Source organism: Rhea pennata, chromosome 4 (assembly GCF_028389875.1).
Source record: "Rhea pennata isolate bPtePen1 chromosome 4, bPtePen1.pri, whole genome shotgun sequence".
Classification (NCBI taxonomy): domain Eukaryota; kingdom Metazoa; phylum Chordata; class Aves; order Rheiformes; family Rheidae; genus Rhea; species Rhea pennata.
This window is the reverse complement of record NC_084666.1, coordinates 39,510,069-39,527,731: the sequence shown is the minus strand read 5'-3', so window position 1 is coordinate 39,527,731 and position 17,663 is coordinate 39,510,069. Positions and strand designations below refer to the sequence as shown.

Here is a 17,663-nt window from a genome sequence, read left to right as displayed (position 1 = left end):
CGGGCCGCCTGGCGGCAGGGAGGAGGCGCAGCAGCAGCCGCCCGAGCGGCGCAGCCCGGCTCTCCCGCGGTCTCAGCGCCGCAAAATGGCACTCGGGCCGCGGCCGCCTCCGCCGCGGGGCGTCTCGGGAGCTGTAGTTTTCCCGCGCCGCCAGCCGAGGAGGGGGAGGTGGCGAGCAAGACTACCCTTCCCGGCGCGCCCCGCGCGCGGGAGCGCGCACGCGCAGCAGGCGGGGGCCGGGTCGCGGGCAGGTTGCTGTTTTGCATAGGAAACAGCTGAAAAGTCTCCACATGACAGAGGGGGAAGGAGGAAGCGGGGCGGCCCGCGGGGCGCCGGGGCCGCGGTAGCCGCAGCGGCGGCCGAGAGCGCCCGCGGCGGGAGGTCCGTGCCCGCCGCGCGGGGGGGAGGCGCCGCGGCCGAGGGCAGCAGCGGCCGAGGGCAGCAGCGCGTCCGGCCCGGGGAAGTTTGGCGCGGGCCGGGGAGTTGGCGCCGGGCATGAACGGGTTCGCCCCCGAGGAGGCGGCGCAGCGCGGCGCGGACCCCGCCGCCCTGGTCGCCGCCGCCGCCGCGGGCAATGCAGGCGCCGCCGCGGAGGTGCCGCCGCCGCCGCCGCCGGGGCTGGCTCCGGGCTCGGCCGCCGCCGCCGCGGGTGGCGGGTCGGTCGGCGCGGCGGCGGGCGGCCCCGGGGCCGGGCAGCTGTGCTGCCTGCGCGAAGAGGGCGAGCGGTGCGGCCGGGCCGCCGGCAACGCCAGCTTCAGCAAGCGGATCCAGAAGAGCATCTCGCAGAAGAAGGTGAAGATCGAGCTGGACAAGAGCGTAAGTGAGGAGGCGCGGCGTGGCGGCAGCGGGAGCCCGCCCGGCCCGGCCGCGGCTTCGTTTCTTTCTGTTTTCTTAATTTTTTTCCGCCGTCCCTCCCCCTCCTGCGCACGCTGGAGTTGGGCTGGCGCTGCACGAGCGCAGCCTGCAAGCGGCCGCGCCGCGCCGCGCCGGGGGCGGCTTTGCGGGCCGCCCGCCGCCGCGCGGCTCCCCGCGCCCTCAGCCGGTGTCCGCGGCTGGCGCTGCGCCTCGTGCTGTCGCGCCGGCCGTGCCCGTGCTCCGGCTCCCCCCTCCCCCCGGCCGCTGCGCCTTCCGCTCGGCGGCCATGGGGCAGCGCCGAGCCGGGGCCGCTTCCCGGCGCCAGCGCGGCTGGAAGCGCCGCGCAGCGCCGCGCAGCGCCTCTCGCCGGCGGCGAGCCCGCGGAGCCGGCGTAGCGCCGCGCGGGTCCTCGGCGCCGCTGCGCTCGGGCTTTGCACGCGGAGGAGAGTTCCGCTTCCCAAACGAAACGGGCCCCCGCGGAGGGAAGCTTGGAGCGAGCGCGGTGCTCGGCCTGGCGTAGGGGGCGGCGGGGGAACAAAGGAGCGCGGACGGGGAAGGGGAGCCGAAATCCTGCGGGCCCGGGGCGTTCAAGGAGCAGCGGGAACCGTGTTTGCTGCCTGATCGCTGGGCTCTGACGAGTGGTGGTGGAGATTCGTGTGCCTCTGCAGTCTGTTGCTACTGAATCAGCCCGCTGCGGCACTTCACTGCACCCGCTTAGCCCGGAGAGCCGTGGTGGGCAGCGTAACAGGTCCCTTGTTCAGCGGAATCCGGCAGAAGAGCTCCCTGAGCTCAGCTAACGGGACTCTGACTGCTGAAGGGTGGTGTCTGCGCGCGCTTCTATACCTTGAGTCGAGCGGATTTGATTAAAAGACGCGGTGTTGCTCTTCCAGGCAAGACATCTTTATATTTGTGACTTCCACAAAAACTTAATTCAGAGTGTGAGAAATAGAAGAAAGAGGAAAGGCAGTGATGATGATGGTGACTCACCAGTGCAAGACATCGACACTCCAGAGGTAGCTAAATAGTTGTTTTCTAATTGTTATGTTAAGCTTGATCTTAACAACTACCAAGTCTGCACTAATGCTGCTTTTCCACTGTTACAGCTCTCCTTATTTTGGAGTATGGGGGAAAGGGCAGACTTCTAAGTCCTTAGCATATCAAGAGCTGACTGAGTTTTATGGAGTATTTCCTGTATTAATCCTGCAGACTAAAATGAACAAGGCTCTTAGACTGTGTTTAAGTGTCTGCTATTTTTCTCAGAAAACTGTCACTTTCAAATATTCCTTCTTGATGCTTCATTTTCAGAGTTCTAGAAGAAGTGATACTTTGCCACATAGTAGCAAAATCTGTCTTCTGCAGGAGTTGACAACTTTAAGGGAATTGCACATGGGGCTTAGGATATAAATGTTTCACTACTTCTGCCCCTGCAATCATTTCTTTCTGCCTGTGAAAATGTGTTGCAGAATAGTTCTTGCAGTTGCTCTGTTGCTCTGGTCCAACTCAAGTTTAGTAAGGGTAGCTCTTTGATTTTCATCCCATGTTTGGGAAGGAGACTCTCTGCATCAGTGAGGAAAGAAATGGAGGAGGATGGTCCTTTAGCTGTTTGTGTGCTCTACTGGAGACCTGTGAAACGTTATCGGCTGCTATAAAGCAAACTGCAGCTCTTGAACCTTTTTCATAGTGTAGTGGGAGAGAAAGCAGCAGGTTTGTAAGAACCCTGCCGTGACCTAAAGCCCTTTTCCTACATGTATACTGGATTATTTCTGCTATAGCCTGGCTTAGCAGGTATTCTTCTGTGTGATAATTCTGAGCAGTGGCTGTGATTCCTACCTGGTTCCTCTAAGAGGGATTTTCAAGGTGTTTCAGATATTCCTCATTGAGTGTTAGTTTAATGGCATCCTCACAGACAAAATCTGCAGGTATCAGCAACAGAAGTGATAAAACTTTGTGTAAGAACCTCTGCCTGAAGGCGCACAGCTCCAGTTTGAAGGACTGAGGGTCTTAGGATATTTTTGGGAATGACTTGATGCTAACCTGTGTTTTTGTCTGTTAAATATGTTGTATCACTTTGCTGAAAGTTCTGCCTAAACTTTAATGTGCTGCGTGACCTAAGGTAGCTGCCTGGTGCAGTGGGAACTGCCACTTTTTAGCAAGCCTGTTTTGCTTTCCAATACAAGAATTCTAAAGTATGTCATGCTTGATGGGTGTTTCTGGAACAGAAAAAGCAAGCTTTTTAGTGATAGTGCTGCAACCAAGAAAACTGGCTGGGTACTGCATTTGAGGGATTTCTGCTTACTCTGGGTAATAATATGTCCCTCACATTGATTACTGTATACCTTAGATCACAGAATCGCAGAATGTCTGTGGTTCGGAGGGACCTCTGGAGGTCATTTGATCCAAGTCCCTTGTTCAGGCAGGGTCAAGTAGAGCAGGTTACTCAGGACCCTGCTGAGTTTTGATCATCTCCAAGGATGGCAACTGTGCAGCCTCTCTGGTAGCCTGTTTGAGTGTTCAACCACCCTCACAGTTTTTTTTTTAAAAAAATGCTTTCTTATGTTTAGACAGGACTTCATGTGTTTCAGTTTGTGCCCGTTGCCTCTTGTCTTATCCCTGGGGCGCCACTGAGAAGAGTCTGGCCTCTTTGCACTCTTCTATCAGGTATTTATACACATTGATAAGCTCCCACCTTGAGCCTTCTCTTGTCCAGGATAAGCAGTTCCAGCCCTGTCAGCCTCTCTTCATATGGGGATGCTGCAACCCCCTAATCATCTTTGTGGCCCTGTGATGCCTGCAGGCTCTTGATCTTCTGTATTTTGGTTTACTATTCACTTTACTAAGGAAAACAAAATCCATCTGAGGACCTTCAGGGCTCTCTAGTCTCCTGAATCTTGACCATCACTAGCTGTTAGAAATGACGACTACAGACAGGAAAGCTTCCACAGTACTGCTAGCTTCTGGGATTTTGCAGGGAGCTGATGCTATTCCTATGTGTGATTCTTTAGGGTGTGGGTTCCTTTGGGAAGTGGAGTTTATGCCAGGTAAAATTCAGAATACCAAAGGATAGCTATCCTCTGTTGCATAAGGTGGTATGCTCTGACCATTTTACTAAGTACACAGTAGCTTCATTAATCTATAGCTTCATTACTTCTAAGAATGTTGTTCTTAAATACTGTTCTTTATAGCTGAGGTTACTAAATGAATTTAGAGTGGAAGTGAATTCCATAATCAGTCTTTAATGCTGTGATTTTGGAGAATATTACTATAATTGCAAGTGATCTAGCAGAATTTCTCATTCAGTCTATTTTCTTGGCTTTTTTCCTGGCTTTTTTCCTGCTCGGTCTTTTGATTAAGCTCCCTGACATTGTCAGGGAAGGTAAGGTGTTACTCGGAGAAGTGACTGTTGGTGAGAGTTTATGGGATTCAAAACTGAAGGAGTACTGGGTTAAGGTTGTGTATTTATATCCTTAAGAGGGGCTTGTGCAATTCCCCCAACTGTCAACTCATGCTGAAAAATAGTTCTGGGCAACTATGCCTATGCACATAACTTCTATGTTATGCTTATGTAGCAGCAATATGTTTGGAGACCAAGAGCAGCTGTTTTCTTCTCACACCTTAAGCCAAAAAAACTTTGTACTTTGGACTTTTTCTTGGTTCTAATACATGCTGTCTTATGGTGCAGCTATGTTGTATATTTATGCAAATTCTGTAAAATATGGTGGCTGAAATCACAATATAGGGACTTCCTGTGAACCAGTTCTTCATAGGTACAATATGAAAGTTGTTATGGGGCTTTGATCATGTTCAAACAGGAAAACAAACAAAATCCCAGAACTGTTTACAGTAATGAGTTCCAAATATTGTCACTGTAAAAGAGAAGAAAGGCCATGCTGGGAAAAATAGTCTTAAACTGGAGTGTTTTGCTTTCTTCTGAAAGGTATGGGGTAGAGGCTGTTTTTCTCAAAATGAAATCTATTGAACTGACAGTCTACACTTGTGATCTACTGTGAGATTCCCATATGTTCTTGAGGCAAACTCTTAACAAATGAATTTTGATCAATTAAATCAGATGACTTTCTTCCTCTTTCCCCATGTTTTCTAGGTTGATTTATATCAGTTACAAGTAAACACACTTCGAAGGTACAAAAGACACTTCAAGCTACAGACCAGACCAGGACTTAACAAAGCACAGCTTGTTGAAGTACGTATGAGTGTGTGTTCTGTAACAGAAAATGCAACTTATTATGGCATGTGGTTTTCTGTATAGTGTGGTCCTGGCATGAAGAACATATGTGATCTGGATTTTATGAGAACAAAAGGGAACTGCTTATCTAGCTTCCTTCATTGGTCACCACTCCTAGGTCGAATAAACCAAAAGTCCTTTACAGAGGAGGGACTTTTAACATCCCAAAGGAGTGTGTACTGCTTAAAGACAAAGTGTGGAGTTGAAACAGTGAGATGAGTTGTTGCATGTGTCTGAATATCATGGATTCATAGATGTGTCTGCACATCAGGTCATGCTTTCACCCTAGATATTCTGCAGAAAATAATTAGAAACTGAGGTAGCAGTGAAATTCTAGTAGGACAAACCTGGCTTTAAAAGCTAGTCAATACGTAGATTTTTCCATACTTTCTACATAGAAAGATCTAAAAAATTTATGTATTATACTAGTATTGATAACGCTGAAATCTGTCATCAGAGAATGAAACTTCATAAAATGAGTCTTTTTCTTACCAATACTTTTAAAAGTAATGAAGCACTTTATTGTGTGTGAGTGCAATTTTTAAGGGTTCCTTCCACACTGTACAGGTGCAGTTTACAGAATGCTGATGTAAATACATAGAAGAACTGGTGTTTCTTCTTTAAAATAATAACTGAAACCAGGGATATCTAGCTTTGGGTGGTGATATACTCAGTTGTACTTCTGTGTAGACATCTTGTTGGTGTCTCTACTAATCAGTGTGGATTAAAGCCAAGGTTCTTAAATGTGCAAGCAGTCTCAAGGCCAAGCTGTAAAACAGCAGTGTACTGCCAGCGCTTCTGCTGCAACAAGTAAGAATTTAAAATCGGTCTTCTGTAAGTTGAAGTGTGTCCAGTTCTTAAATTAACAGAACTGTGATCTGAAAGAGCACAAGCGGCTTGTTTTGTAAAATGGGCATTTCCAAGGGTCTGCTTCAGGTACATCTTGTACAATGCATGCACTGATTTCTGCTTCTTGATGTAGATACATTAACAGGCAAATCATTCTGTCGTGTGCTTTGACCAATCCACATTTTTTTGTGAGCTGTAGGAGTAGAGCTTTCTTAGTTTAGATGGTGCATATTGTTCCTTGTAACCTGTCCTTGTGCACAGCAGACACTCCTCTAGCTGTTAGTACACTGAATCAGTACACTGAGAGCGAGTCTCTCCAACTGTTTTTAGATAAATAATAATTTTTTTAATTGTTGGATCTAGAAGGCCTTCTAACTTAACCTAATTATGCTAAACATTCATATTTATACCCTATGGGAGTTAAATGAGCAGTCCCATTTCTTTACTTTCCTGCTAATCTTAATCTGCCAAAGAATTCTGCTTTCTTAAAATTAGCAGTCTATTCTAGAACTTCGAAAATCACAGAAGTGATTCAAGAACTGTTTAGAGACTGTCAGATTTTAGTTGTTACATCATATGTTTTTTTAATCATCAGTGGCTCTGTTTTGAAGAGCTAAATGTTAGATAACGACTCTTGAAGATTCTTATATAGGGTCATACTGGTTTCTAAACATGACTTCACACAGATTCCGCAACCTGAGTAAGGTGCAGTAGCCTCTTATTTCTATACTGTAGTTCTGTTCATATTCTCTCATGGTTACTTGTTTTATATTTGAGCTTTGCCTACACGTATGTAATGACACTCTTACCTTTGCTTTGAAAGGTTAATTTCTCTGAAAATTTCCAGGGCTTTTTAGTTCAAAAATTAGGGTAAAACTGGGTATATTTGGCTCATCAGTGTCAATGAAGAGGCTCCTGTCCTAACTTTTGTATGACAATTAAAAATTACTGGAAAGAAATAGTGTGGGTTTTTTTGGTCAGTGAACCTTTTAAACTTCCTTTAATGTAATTGATTTAAATCTGAATGTTCAGTTTAGCATATAAAAATGGTTATTTAATTTCCTTGCATTATTCCTTTATAGATAATTGGCTGCCATTTTAGGACAATTCCAGTGAATGAAAAGGACACCTTAACATATTTCATCTACTCGGTGAAGAATGACAAGAACAAACCAGATCTAAAGATGGATAGTGGGGTTCATTAAACAGAAAAGGTTGGGACTGAGACTCAGGCTCCAGATCAAAAGACTGAGGGTTTTTGTCGATATGCAAAAGCTTTCTTTGTAACTTTTTTTTCCCAGAGAACTTGTCTCTTTTATTTTTCATAATCTTGATGATTTATTTGAAAACCACCTCTTCTGAAACAGTTTCTTCAGCAAAAGTATTTTAAATAAATATCACTGATATTGTTGCTCAGCTGGGTGTGTCTAACTTATTTATTGAGTTACTTGTAACTAATAGTTAAGCTTTGACTACTTATGTAATGATGTTAAAATATTTTTCAATTAAAGTGTGCCAAGGATACATTCATAAATGTACTTAGTCTCATGATGCAACACTGTTTTAAAAAGAACAAAAAAAGAGCAGCAGAATTGACAGTAGATTCCCTTCTCCCCAAGGTAAAAGGCTGTAAGTGGCAGTTCTACTTGTTAGCTGAACAAAAATACTGAATAATGTTTTATTTTTCCTCTTTGGAAGCAAGAATTGATGGGGGCTTTCCTAATCTGTTTATTCATCTTGTTGGGACCTGTGCTTCCAAGCGTTGAGGCCTTCTTGCTCCTCTTTTAAAAAGAAAAAATTGCAGCTCTTGAATTTCGAAGGTAAAAGCATGGATTAAAAGCTGTAAACTGCACAGAGTGATCCTTCCACTTGGGAAGAAATACTGTAGTTGCAGATGTAGATGCCACTTACCTACGCTGGTTGTGGCTAAGAACTTAACTGGAGAATGAAAGACAGAGCTGATGCTTGTTTGATATGGTTTCCTGTAATATTTTGTTTGTTGCATGTATTAACTCAGGCCTGTTGAAGATGTTACCATATGTTACTTTTTTTTTTTCTTTAAGGAGTTGAACACTCTTCTAGTTGAATATCTCGATGAAATCTGCTGTGTTGAAGGGGGTATTTATATAATATTTCTCTTATTTTCACTGATAACTACTGTTCCTGTGTTTTTTAGGAACAGACTGTTCCTGAATGTGTGAAATTTGATTCTTTTTTTTTTTTTTTTTTTCCCTCCTTGTTTTAATCTGTGCACGTAGGTTGACAGGGCAAAAAGACTTCTAATCTCAAAGCGGAGAAGGACATGGCTTCAGCTTGTTCAGTTAGTGTGTGTTGTAACTTCTAGTCTTATCAGATGTTTAAGTCTTTTCTTAATGTGGGAAAACTAGGAAAGCAATATTTTTATAAACTAATCTGCTAGATGTTAATCTCCTAACTTTTTCTAAAACTGCTTTGAGCTCACTAAAACTGAGATGCTGTCCTATTTTGCTTTTTTAGACCCATTGCGCTGTTGCTGAGGACTGAATAATGATAAACCCTAAACTCAAACTGGCTGCTCTCCCAGTAGCTATCAGTGGCCTAATTTCTTTCATTTGCAGTGTCTCATATATTTTCACACTAAAGTTCTGTGCTGTTGGCCTAAGTTCAAGCTAGTTAATGATACGTAGCTAGTGGTAGCTAAAATTGATCCTCCTTTGATGAGGAAATGTTTTGGTATCCATTTCACTGTAGTGACTGTAAAATTGTCTGCAGATGACGAAACGAATTTGTGCAAAGAATATATAGCAAAGTACTAGTTAGAAAAACAGGGTACCTGGCAGTGAATAGGACGCCCGGAAGATAAAGTTTTTTTTTCTCTAGCACTGAATGCGAGTCAGGGATGAATGCTGTCACGTGGGCCTGGCAGGACCTGTAGAAGCTTTCTTGGGAGGGCAGGAGTGTCGAGGCAGGGAGGGGGAAAGAAACAAGAGCAAAAGCTCCTGCAGGAAGTAAGTCTCAAAACAGCAGCTTTGGTGACCTCCATCCTGCATGTGAAAACTGGCAAAACTTTTCACCTGTGGATTACGGATTTCCCCCAGTCAGGACTGACAGAAAGGAAGTCATTGAAAACTGCCTGCCAACTTTACTACCCGGTTGTGCCTTTTCCTTAAACTTTTTGCTACTGCTGCTCTGGAAAGCCATGAATGACATGGGCATACACAGTGTGATGAGAAACTAGATGGCAGGACCAACAAAAGCTACATGCCCTTATTACTGCTAGATGCTTAGAGGGGACTTTCCACAAGAATGGATGCCATATGTTTTCTTAGAGCTGGGATTTGGGATGTTTTGACTGTTGGTTGCCAGATTTCCATCCCCTTAGCCTGCTGGCTGATTATTTGGTAGGAAGCCTGAATGACTCAGGAATAATTATACAAACTAAGCTTAAAAAATCCCGGAGACTCAAACTGTTTGTCTAACAGACAGTAGCCTAAAAATTACTTGGTAAAAATAGTACACACAGATACACTTAAAACATTTATTATTAGTTATGTATAATCAAAACAAAAACTAGTATTAAACCCTCATTTGCCAAAGGATGAAGAACACAGTCACTGCAGTATTTCCTACTCTTTGTGAAGTAAAACTCTGGTGGTAGCGGTTTTCATGGAGTAAGGTTATAAGATTATTGGATTCATGGTATCTTGCTTTGAGGGAGAAAGACTAAAAATATTTCCATCAATATCATGTGTTTTCCATGTGACTGACTTGACAGCTGAAGAGTTTCTGTGTATATTAGGCAATAAGGTAGCTTGCTACCTGTAAGTCTGGCTTATTCAAGTGGCTTTTGTTAAACTATTAGCTATTTTCCTTGTATTACAATCAATATTAGCAAATGGTGAGAGGTAACCACACATCTACAGTCTAGACCGTGGTAACTCTTAAACATTATGATGATTTGAGATATATATTTCTAGTTACTGCTCTGTCTTCTCACTGCTAGCGACTTCCCTACAAAGCTACCCTAAACACAAGGCATTTTATTCTGAGGTACTGTATTTCAAACAAAGCTTGATCCAAAAGCTGCTTAAGTGAGGGGTTCTTGTGTTGCCTTAGCAGACCATGCATCAGTCGTAGCCTCTTCAGATGCCGTTCTGAATGTATACGCTCTAGCTGCTCTTCTGATAGAAGTGCAATGTTAAGGTTAAACATTTTAACTAAGTTTTTATGCATTTCATTGTTATGTAGGTGATCATTTAGACATAATTATGACTATGCTTTAGTTGCTGTTAATGTGAGCTTTGACAGTTTTTTCCAGTGGAATTTTGGAATTTTCAAAATACAAGTGGTGTAAGTTTGCTGTCTTTCTTTCCTTTCTCGAAGATGCTTAAATAGAACATGGCAACCTATCTACAGAAGTGCCAGGTATTGAGTAGCTTCAGCTCAAAACAACATTAACTGTGTAACAACAGTAAAGCAACAGGAAGCTGCGTTATGGAACGTTATGGAAGATTGCTACGAGAAGTCATAGTCTTAACTGCATTATACAGTAGGTTGCTACAAGGGTCACCTTCTTAACCACATTAAATATTAAGTTTAAAGTTCCTATATCAAACTAGTTGGGAATGTTGTCCTTATTTAAAAAGAGAGGCCTTTTGCTGGGAGAAGCATATTGAGACAATGATGTGCGTTGTACCAAGTATTATGGAAATTAAGGCAGCTACTAAGTTTGAAAGGAAAACTTTACTACTTACATCTCTAAGATTCCAAAAAGATATAGAAAATAAATTTTCATACAATGTAAGAAGAGGCACTCTATTGTGGTTAGAAAGGAAGAGTGTTTTTTGTTTTTTCTTTAAGCACTGTTGGGTAATTGTAGACTGATGTGCCTGTCATCTTCACTGGTAGGTTTGATGTCAGTCACTGACTGTTGCAGGGGATCACAAAAGATATCTTTGGTCCAAAGAAAATATCTCTGAAAGACATTACCAGATATATAAATAATTAGGTTATTGCTTTATTGGAGCTGTAACAAGACAAGCATTTCCAATTTGTGGGGAGGGTAGGGTTTGTGGGTTTTTTTGGTGGGGTCTGTATGGAATTATGTTTGCAGGATGTTCTTTCAGTAGTGCAAATGCAACTCCTGATCTGTATGAAGATATCTACCTCTGCTTTGGAAGTGATAACAAAACCTTCATTGACTGACTAGTGTGCCAGGACCTTACGTCTATTATTTTTGTTTTTAAAGGGTAAACTTACCAAGTATGTGCTATTACAAAAAATAAAGAATTTGGGCATGTGCGTGCACACAGTTTAGTGCAGTTTGTCCTGAGAGCAGACCTACAAAGTAGGTCTTTTGTGCCTGGAGATGGATGAAGGTATGCTTTTTGTATATTTGTATCAAAATAAGAGGCTTTCAATGACTATTTAAAGCTCAGAGACTGAAGCTGGAAGCTGAAGTGTGCCTCAAGGTGAAGTCACTATATGTAGCTTGGGGAGGGGGAATGAAATAGGAAAAATGTATTTAAACCTTCTTCAAACCTTGCAGTTTGCCAGAAGAACAGTCGAAATATGTTTACCTTTAAATTTTATATGTGCTTGGCTCAATTCTTGTGTCCTGGCCTACTAATTCTATGAGTACTGAAAAGTTACCTTTTATTACGTTTCAGGGGAGTTGAGAAGCTCAGGAGGTAAGAGGGGCATTAATGTTTCATGGCCACTATCACTTGCTGGCATTATACAGGTAAGCAAAAATGACTGACTTTACTTTTGAAGTGTTGATGTTTTAATCTAAATTTCTTGAAGAAAATACTTGGCTGCAAAACTGAACAAGATGATACCTCTTAATGTATGTAATTATTTCAAGCCAATAAATCACAGGCTGGTGGTGTTTATTAGCTCAACAGTAAGTTTGTTGAAATGTATGTTCTTTCTTTAAAACAACAGAACCCACATTCCATCAAAATTTCTGTTCTGCTCTGTCAGCACAATGTCAGCAAGCCAGGCAAGCGTTAGTGGTTCCTGGGCCAAGTCTTCTCTTCTTTGCAGGCATTTGTAGACTTATTTCCCTTTCCCCTCCCTTCCCCCCACCACACTTACTTTCCTCCCTAAAACAGCTGTCTTCACAGAATCATTTATTCAGCTGGCATATCTGCATATGCCTTAGAATAGCAATATAGCTCTTTATTGTGTATCAGGAATCTAAAGACTTTGATGGTCATGAAAACATATTCATTGCGAAGTGCTGCTAAGGAATTACTGTATTTCTCACATTTGATGTAGATCAGTTATTGGCAGAAGAGTCAAAAGTAGTGATCTGAATATTAAATTTTCCTATAATAGGACATGTAGGTTTCAAGTATGCTAAGCAAATCCTAGATGACCCACTGAAAACCTAATTTAAAAACCGGCTATATCTTGATATAATTTCAAACCACCTAATGTGATGCATTTCTTTAAGATAGTAGCTCATTCCTCAGATGCTGACTATAAAGTAATGGAAATACAGTGCGTGGGTATATAGAGCTTATTTTGTATAAATGTGAAAAGGAAAATAATCTTACTTTGGGCAGCAGAGTAATTCGCTAAAGCTGCAGTAACAGATGATCTCACAGCCCTTCCCTTCCCAAAAGTGATCTTGCAGACTTTGATCAATTTGTCGCAGGTTAGCTGCACCTTCAGGGATGCTGTGACAGTCGTGTCCTCTTATCTCCCTCTTGTAACAGGACAGCCGAGGAGAAGGCACTGCGCTGGTACCCAGGAGCATGCCCAGCAGCAACAGAGCTGAGACCATCTTCATTTTTGCAATGCTTCCTGTTGTAGCAGTGCTAAAGAGAAACGAGGCATGTGAAATAAGTGTAGCTGTTGGACAGATCAGTTTTCCTGATTTACTTGCCTTTCTTCTTCCCTGTGAACTTTTGGAAGTTTGAGTCTCTGCAGGAGAGTGTTTTCTCCTAGGAGGTAAACATTGCCGTGGAGTTGATATTCATTGCTTTCTATACAACCTGTTTCTTTTCTTGGGAATTGAGGCCTCTGTTGCTGGCAATTTCATTGTTTCTTTGGCCTCTCACCTTGAGAAAATTGCTTTGAGCTAGACATGTTCTCCCAGTGGTGTAAATGAATGTACTAAATGCTACCAAAGCGGGGAAAAATGTTCAGAAGTGTTTCATTGCCTTCCTGGTGATTTTGGCTCTTTGAGAGCTGTTGAAACAAGAGTGGCTCACATAAAAATTAGTAATCTTTCCCCTTAAAGCTTATGAAGAACTGTCTGCTGCTTGAACCTGTTGTGACTGACTGCTCAATAAACTTGTAGTGTTAAATGCAGCAAAGGAAACTTAAGCTCTCAGCAGCGCTTTGAGGTGTTGCTGTCCTGAACAGGAGTCTTGGTGATTTTCACACTGCAGGCTGTAATATACTAGAGTTACTGAGAAACTTTTGTCGTCTTTCTGGTCCTGAAAACTACTTAGCTGAGTCATGCTGCAAGAGGTTGTTGTGGTTTAATTGACACCACTTTTTAGAAGACAGTACAAATTATTCCTTGCAAAACTCTGCTTTCCATCATCTGAGCGAGCTTGAGCACTAGCTGTGCTATTCTGCGCTGCTTTTGCACAGAGACTGTGCCACAAAGCTTTGGGTGAGACCCTTGAACTTGCATTCAGTTTCAAATTAGTCTTGCGTTTTGAGCAGTGCTTCAACCTGGATCTTATTGGTATTAGAAGGAGGGAGACTGGTTGGTTTGTTTGTTTTGTTTTTTTACCTTTCCTTACCCTTGAAGAGAGAGGGCATCAGCTTTCCGAATTTACATAGCAGTTCTGCTCTGAAAGCTGATGCAGAGCAATGGTCTACTCCATTCAACAGCTCTCCCTAAGTATACTCCTGCCTGTTTTACTGCAAAGAAGAGAGAATAGCAAAATTGCTGCTCTTCATCCTGTTGGCACTATTGAGTTGATCCAGCATTATGGGCTGGTTCCTGGTCTTTCCCGTGAGGTTGCAGAATAGATTATTCTAGACTAACCTGAAAATAACCAGGAATAAAGCAATGTCCCCTCAAAGACTGTCAGATGCCAAGTTTAGACAGTAGGGCTGCTGTCTAGAACAAAAACTCCAGCATCCTTGATACAGAAGTCACTGATGTGGTATACAGGGTCTCATCTGTATTTTGTAAAACTCTTGAGGTAACCGTTGAAAAACAAACACGAAGCTATTAAATGTATGACTTTACTGTATTCTGTAGTAATTCCACCACCACCACCCCCGTAGTTACATCACCAGCCTGTCTGTGTTGCTGATCTTCTGCTTCTTCAGCCAATGAATGAAAAACCAGAGATTATAACTAAGGAAACCTGGAAATTAGGATTCATATAATGGATGAAATACTACACCTGGATGCATTTTGATTATGTTATTATATGAATATGAAAATATTATATTTTTATAAGTTCTTGTGCAGACTTGTGTTTTTGAACACTGGTAGCCAAGTAAAATATTAGTGTCTAATGTATTAAGGAATATGACTAAAGTGAAAATAAGCTCTTGTGTCTTTTCTAACTACTGTCATAGAAGCAAAATTCATTGAATGATTTCTTTTAGTTTCCATGAACTTGTATGTGAGCTTTCAAGTAGGAGAGTCCTATAAACTACTACAAATGGGGCCTTGGGGATCTATTTTTTAATTACCTTAGAGTGCAGTATTAAATAACATACTGTCTTTATTAGTTTTAGACCTCAAAACTACTACTCAAATAAAGTAAACATTGTTCTAACTTTGCCTGATGTTGTTTTTTAGACTGATGTAAAGGATCTGTATTATCATAATAATGGCTTTATTTTGTAGGATTGTAAACACTGCGCAGTTACGAGGGTTCTGTTCCAAAAAGTCTAATGCCCAAAGAGAACAGGTTTGTATATGCTGTACCTTGATGAATGCCAATGCCAAGCATATTTTTCTGTTCAGGTAACTGAATTTAATATTTTGTGGAAGAAGAGTTCCATAAAAGGGAAATTTATGGAGTGCAGTTTTTGTGCTTTTGCAGGATGAGGTGTTCATGATATCTTGCTCTTGTGTATATTTGATATTCCTAATAATTTGGGTGAGTTTTTCCTAGTTGGAGTTAGTTGGGATGCTAATTTGAATCTGTTGCCATCTGCCTGTCTTTTCAGTGTGATCACAGGAACACATTCTGTTGTGAAAATGGTGAGATTTTATCTGTAGACTTTCAAATTTGCAGGATGAAAAAAATCACAATCTACAGTTTAAAGTAATTCACTATTTGCTGTGGAATGTAACAGGATATTACTACAGTGCATCATCAAGAGGTTTGATATAGATAACAGACATCAGCATTAACGAAGCAAGGTCCTGTGCTGATGACCTATGGACAGAAAGAGCAGAAAGAGATCAGCTACTTGTTCATTCTTGCTGGTATTCAGAATTTTGTTTTGTTTCTATTTATATATTTCCTCTGGGTTTTTTTTTTCCCAGATACTAACTTAACTTTTTTGAAAAGATCTTTGACTGAAAGTTTTCTTTATTTCTATACAGTAAGAAAATGTCTATTGCTGTAAGAGAATGATGTCTATTTGCAGATGAAAGATTCCCAAGGAACTGAACTGTTTTATTGACTGCCTGCACAGGATCGATGGGGATAAACTCAGCAGACCTTCCAGACGTGGCCTACTATTTCTGAAAAACTACTATGATTTATTTTCCTGAATATGGCTTCACAAGTAATGCATAGGTAAATAACAGAACTAGGAAGTGCATGTTTATTTTAAGATGTCTGTAAAAGACATTATCTGTTTTCGCAAAACACAGGAAAAACTCTTTTCTTGCAGAGCAAAACAGAGAAATTTGATGAAAAAAATCACCAAGGTGACTCAAAGAATTGTTGCCAGCAAAAAAGTCTGACACTTGTTTGTTTTTTTTAAAAACTTTCTGAAGAGGTACGATCTAACCTAACCTGGCTGCTTTACCAAGACTATGCTGTTTCAAATTCTAACAGGAATAAAGCCTTCTAAAATATTTAAGTCCCAGTATTTGTATAAGTCCTTTTTGATGAATTACTTCACTGGTTACTTTGACATGGTGTAAGTGATGTTCTGAGAACAAGCTCAGCTACAAAAACTGGTGCTTTGAAACCAGAGTTTTGCCTGAAGGAAAACAGGTAGTTTTGGAATATGTCCTGCAGTGTCAGCAATCACTGCCATCCCTGTTCATTCAGCTGAGAGTTTTTGAATTGTCCTGCCAGGCAATTTGGCACAGTATAGTCTTTGGATCTGCTAGATGTAAAGGGAGCTTTGAAAAGGACCAAAAAGAAAACAGAAAACCCCAAATTTTAGCTTCTGTGGCCAAGAACAACAGGGAAACATTTACTGAGTATAGTAACATGCTTTAGAGGTCAAATGATTATCAGTAGGAGCTCAGGTGCTTGAAGCTGGATAGAAAAATAGGGAAACCTGTGAGAAATGACATTGTATACTTTGGCATCGCTAGAGAGTCTGCTTATTTAGAGAGCAAAAGATAAATGTTTACAACTCAGTTTATCAATCACTAATTGATACGATTTAGTGTTATTAAGCAATCTGTGTATTTCCAGTTGCCTGAGCTTGAAAACAAAGACTACTTTGCTCTAATTGATATCCTTTTGGTGATAAGCCTCTTCCAGTCAGTTCACTGGCAAGTGCTGCATAAATAAGCTGGCTAATTACACTTAAAGAGACGAAGGAAACTTCATACATTTTTGTTTTCTTAATGTGCATTGAGCTAAAAATGCCTGTTCAACAGAGAATGCTTTTTATCATTTCACATTTATTATTCATTTGTCAAGCTTCCATTTCAGGAACACCTGTAAAAAGCTGAGCTAAACACTTAAATATTTAGATGTGTTAGTGCATTATAGTTAGGTTTATTAACATGTTCATAAGGAATGATTACACAAGAGCTGCATAACTGATATTATGAAGCAGTTTTTTTCCATTAAAAAAAAAAACCCTTCAGATCTGTTTTGCTTGAACAGTTGGTACATTGTAAGGACAGCAGCTATTTCACTGAGGATGAATTCAGTGAATTACTGCTTTGTAATTACCATCAATACTATGATTCTTCCCAGGATTTGGGTTCTCATTAAAACTAATTTAGTTTTCTTAAAGACAGCAATTCATTGTGAGCGCACCTCTCCCCACATTCACCAATTTTGCAGTAGTGTCGAGTACAGCAAAGTAATATAGTACGTTTAATGACTTCATATTAACAACTGTAACATCCAACTTTGTGAAGAAGAGTGAGATAGTGAAGGACTTACCTTTAGCTGGATTGTACCCATGCATCTGTCTTTTATAACATCTTCTGCCTACAATGCATTTGCTTCTCCCATATATATTTCTAATTCTATATCCTGTAACTAGCATCAGAAGAATAAGTGCACAAGGATAATTTCAGGAGCAAGACATACCTCTCTCCTCTGCTTTGCTCCCTTTCACTTTCTTGACAGCTGTATCTTTTTAGAGGTACCCGGGGAGAGCTAGGGCTGGAGGAGATGGGAAGAGGGAGGGCTGAGGGGAGATGCTGCACAAACACCCCTTTGTTTGCCCTGACTTCTGCCTGTGACTGACACGCTCTCCCCTCCAGCGAGGGGCCAGAGGATGGGCTGCAAGAACTACGCCTTTCAGTTACTGCCAACCTAGGCAAGAAAAAAAACATGAACTGATCCTTTCTAGCAGGAAATGATGAGTCCGCCCAGGA

At 41.8% G+C, this 17,663-nt stretch overlaps 2 protein-coding genes across 3 annotated transcripts; one reads left to right on the top strand and one right to left on the bottom strand.

The window, feature by feature from the left end:
* The first annotated feature begins 354 nt into the window (after positions 1 to 354).
* On the top strand, positions 355 to 7,360 carry SAP30 (Sin3A associated protein 30). Its single transcript, XM_062574685.1, has 4 exons — positions 355 to 816; positions 1,746 to 1,868; positions 4,955 to 5,053; positions 7,027 to 7,360. The coding sequence occupies exons 1-4, from the start codon at positions 496 to 498 to the stop codon at positions 7,147 to 7,149; spliced, it is 666 nt and encodes a 221-aa protein (XP_062430669.1). The 5' UTR covers positions 355 to 495; the 3' UTR covers positions 7,150 to 7,360.
* Positions 7,361 to 9,475: 2,115 nt separating this feature from the next.
* Positions 9,476 to 17,409, bottom strand: SCRG1 (stimulator of chondrogenesis 1). 2 transcript variants are annotated; one of them, XM_062574681.1, is made up of 3 exons: positions 17,374 to 17,409; positions 12,487 to 12,750; positions 9,476 to 10,898 (listed from the first exon to the last, which is right to left on the bottom strand). In XM_062574681.1, the coding sequence occupies exons 2-3, from the start codon at positions 12,720 to 12,722 to the stop codon at positions 10,844 to 10,846; spliced, it is 291 nt and encodes a 96-aa protein (XP_062430665.1). In that variant the 5' UTR covers positions 12,723 to 12,750; positions 17,374 to 17,409; the 3' UTR covers positions 9,476 to 10,843. The 2 variants fall into 2 exon arrangements, with proteins under 2 accessions (XP_062430665.1, XP_062430666.1); XM_062574682.1 differs by lacking the exon at positions 17,374 to 17,409 and adding an exon at positions 17,224 to 17,293.
* Between the last annotated feature and the right edge of the window lie 254 nt (positions 17,410 to 17,663).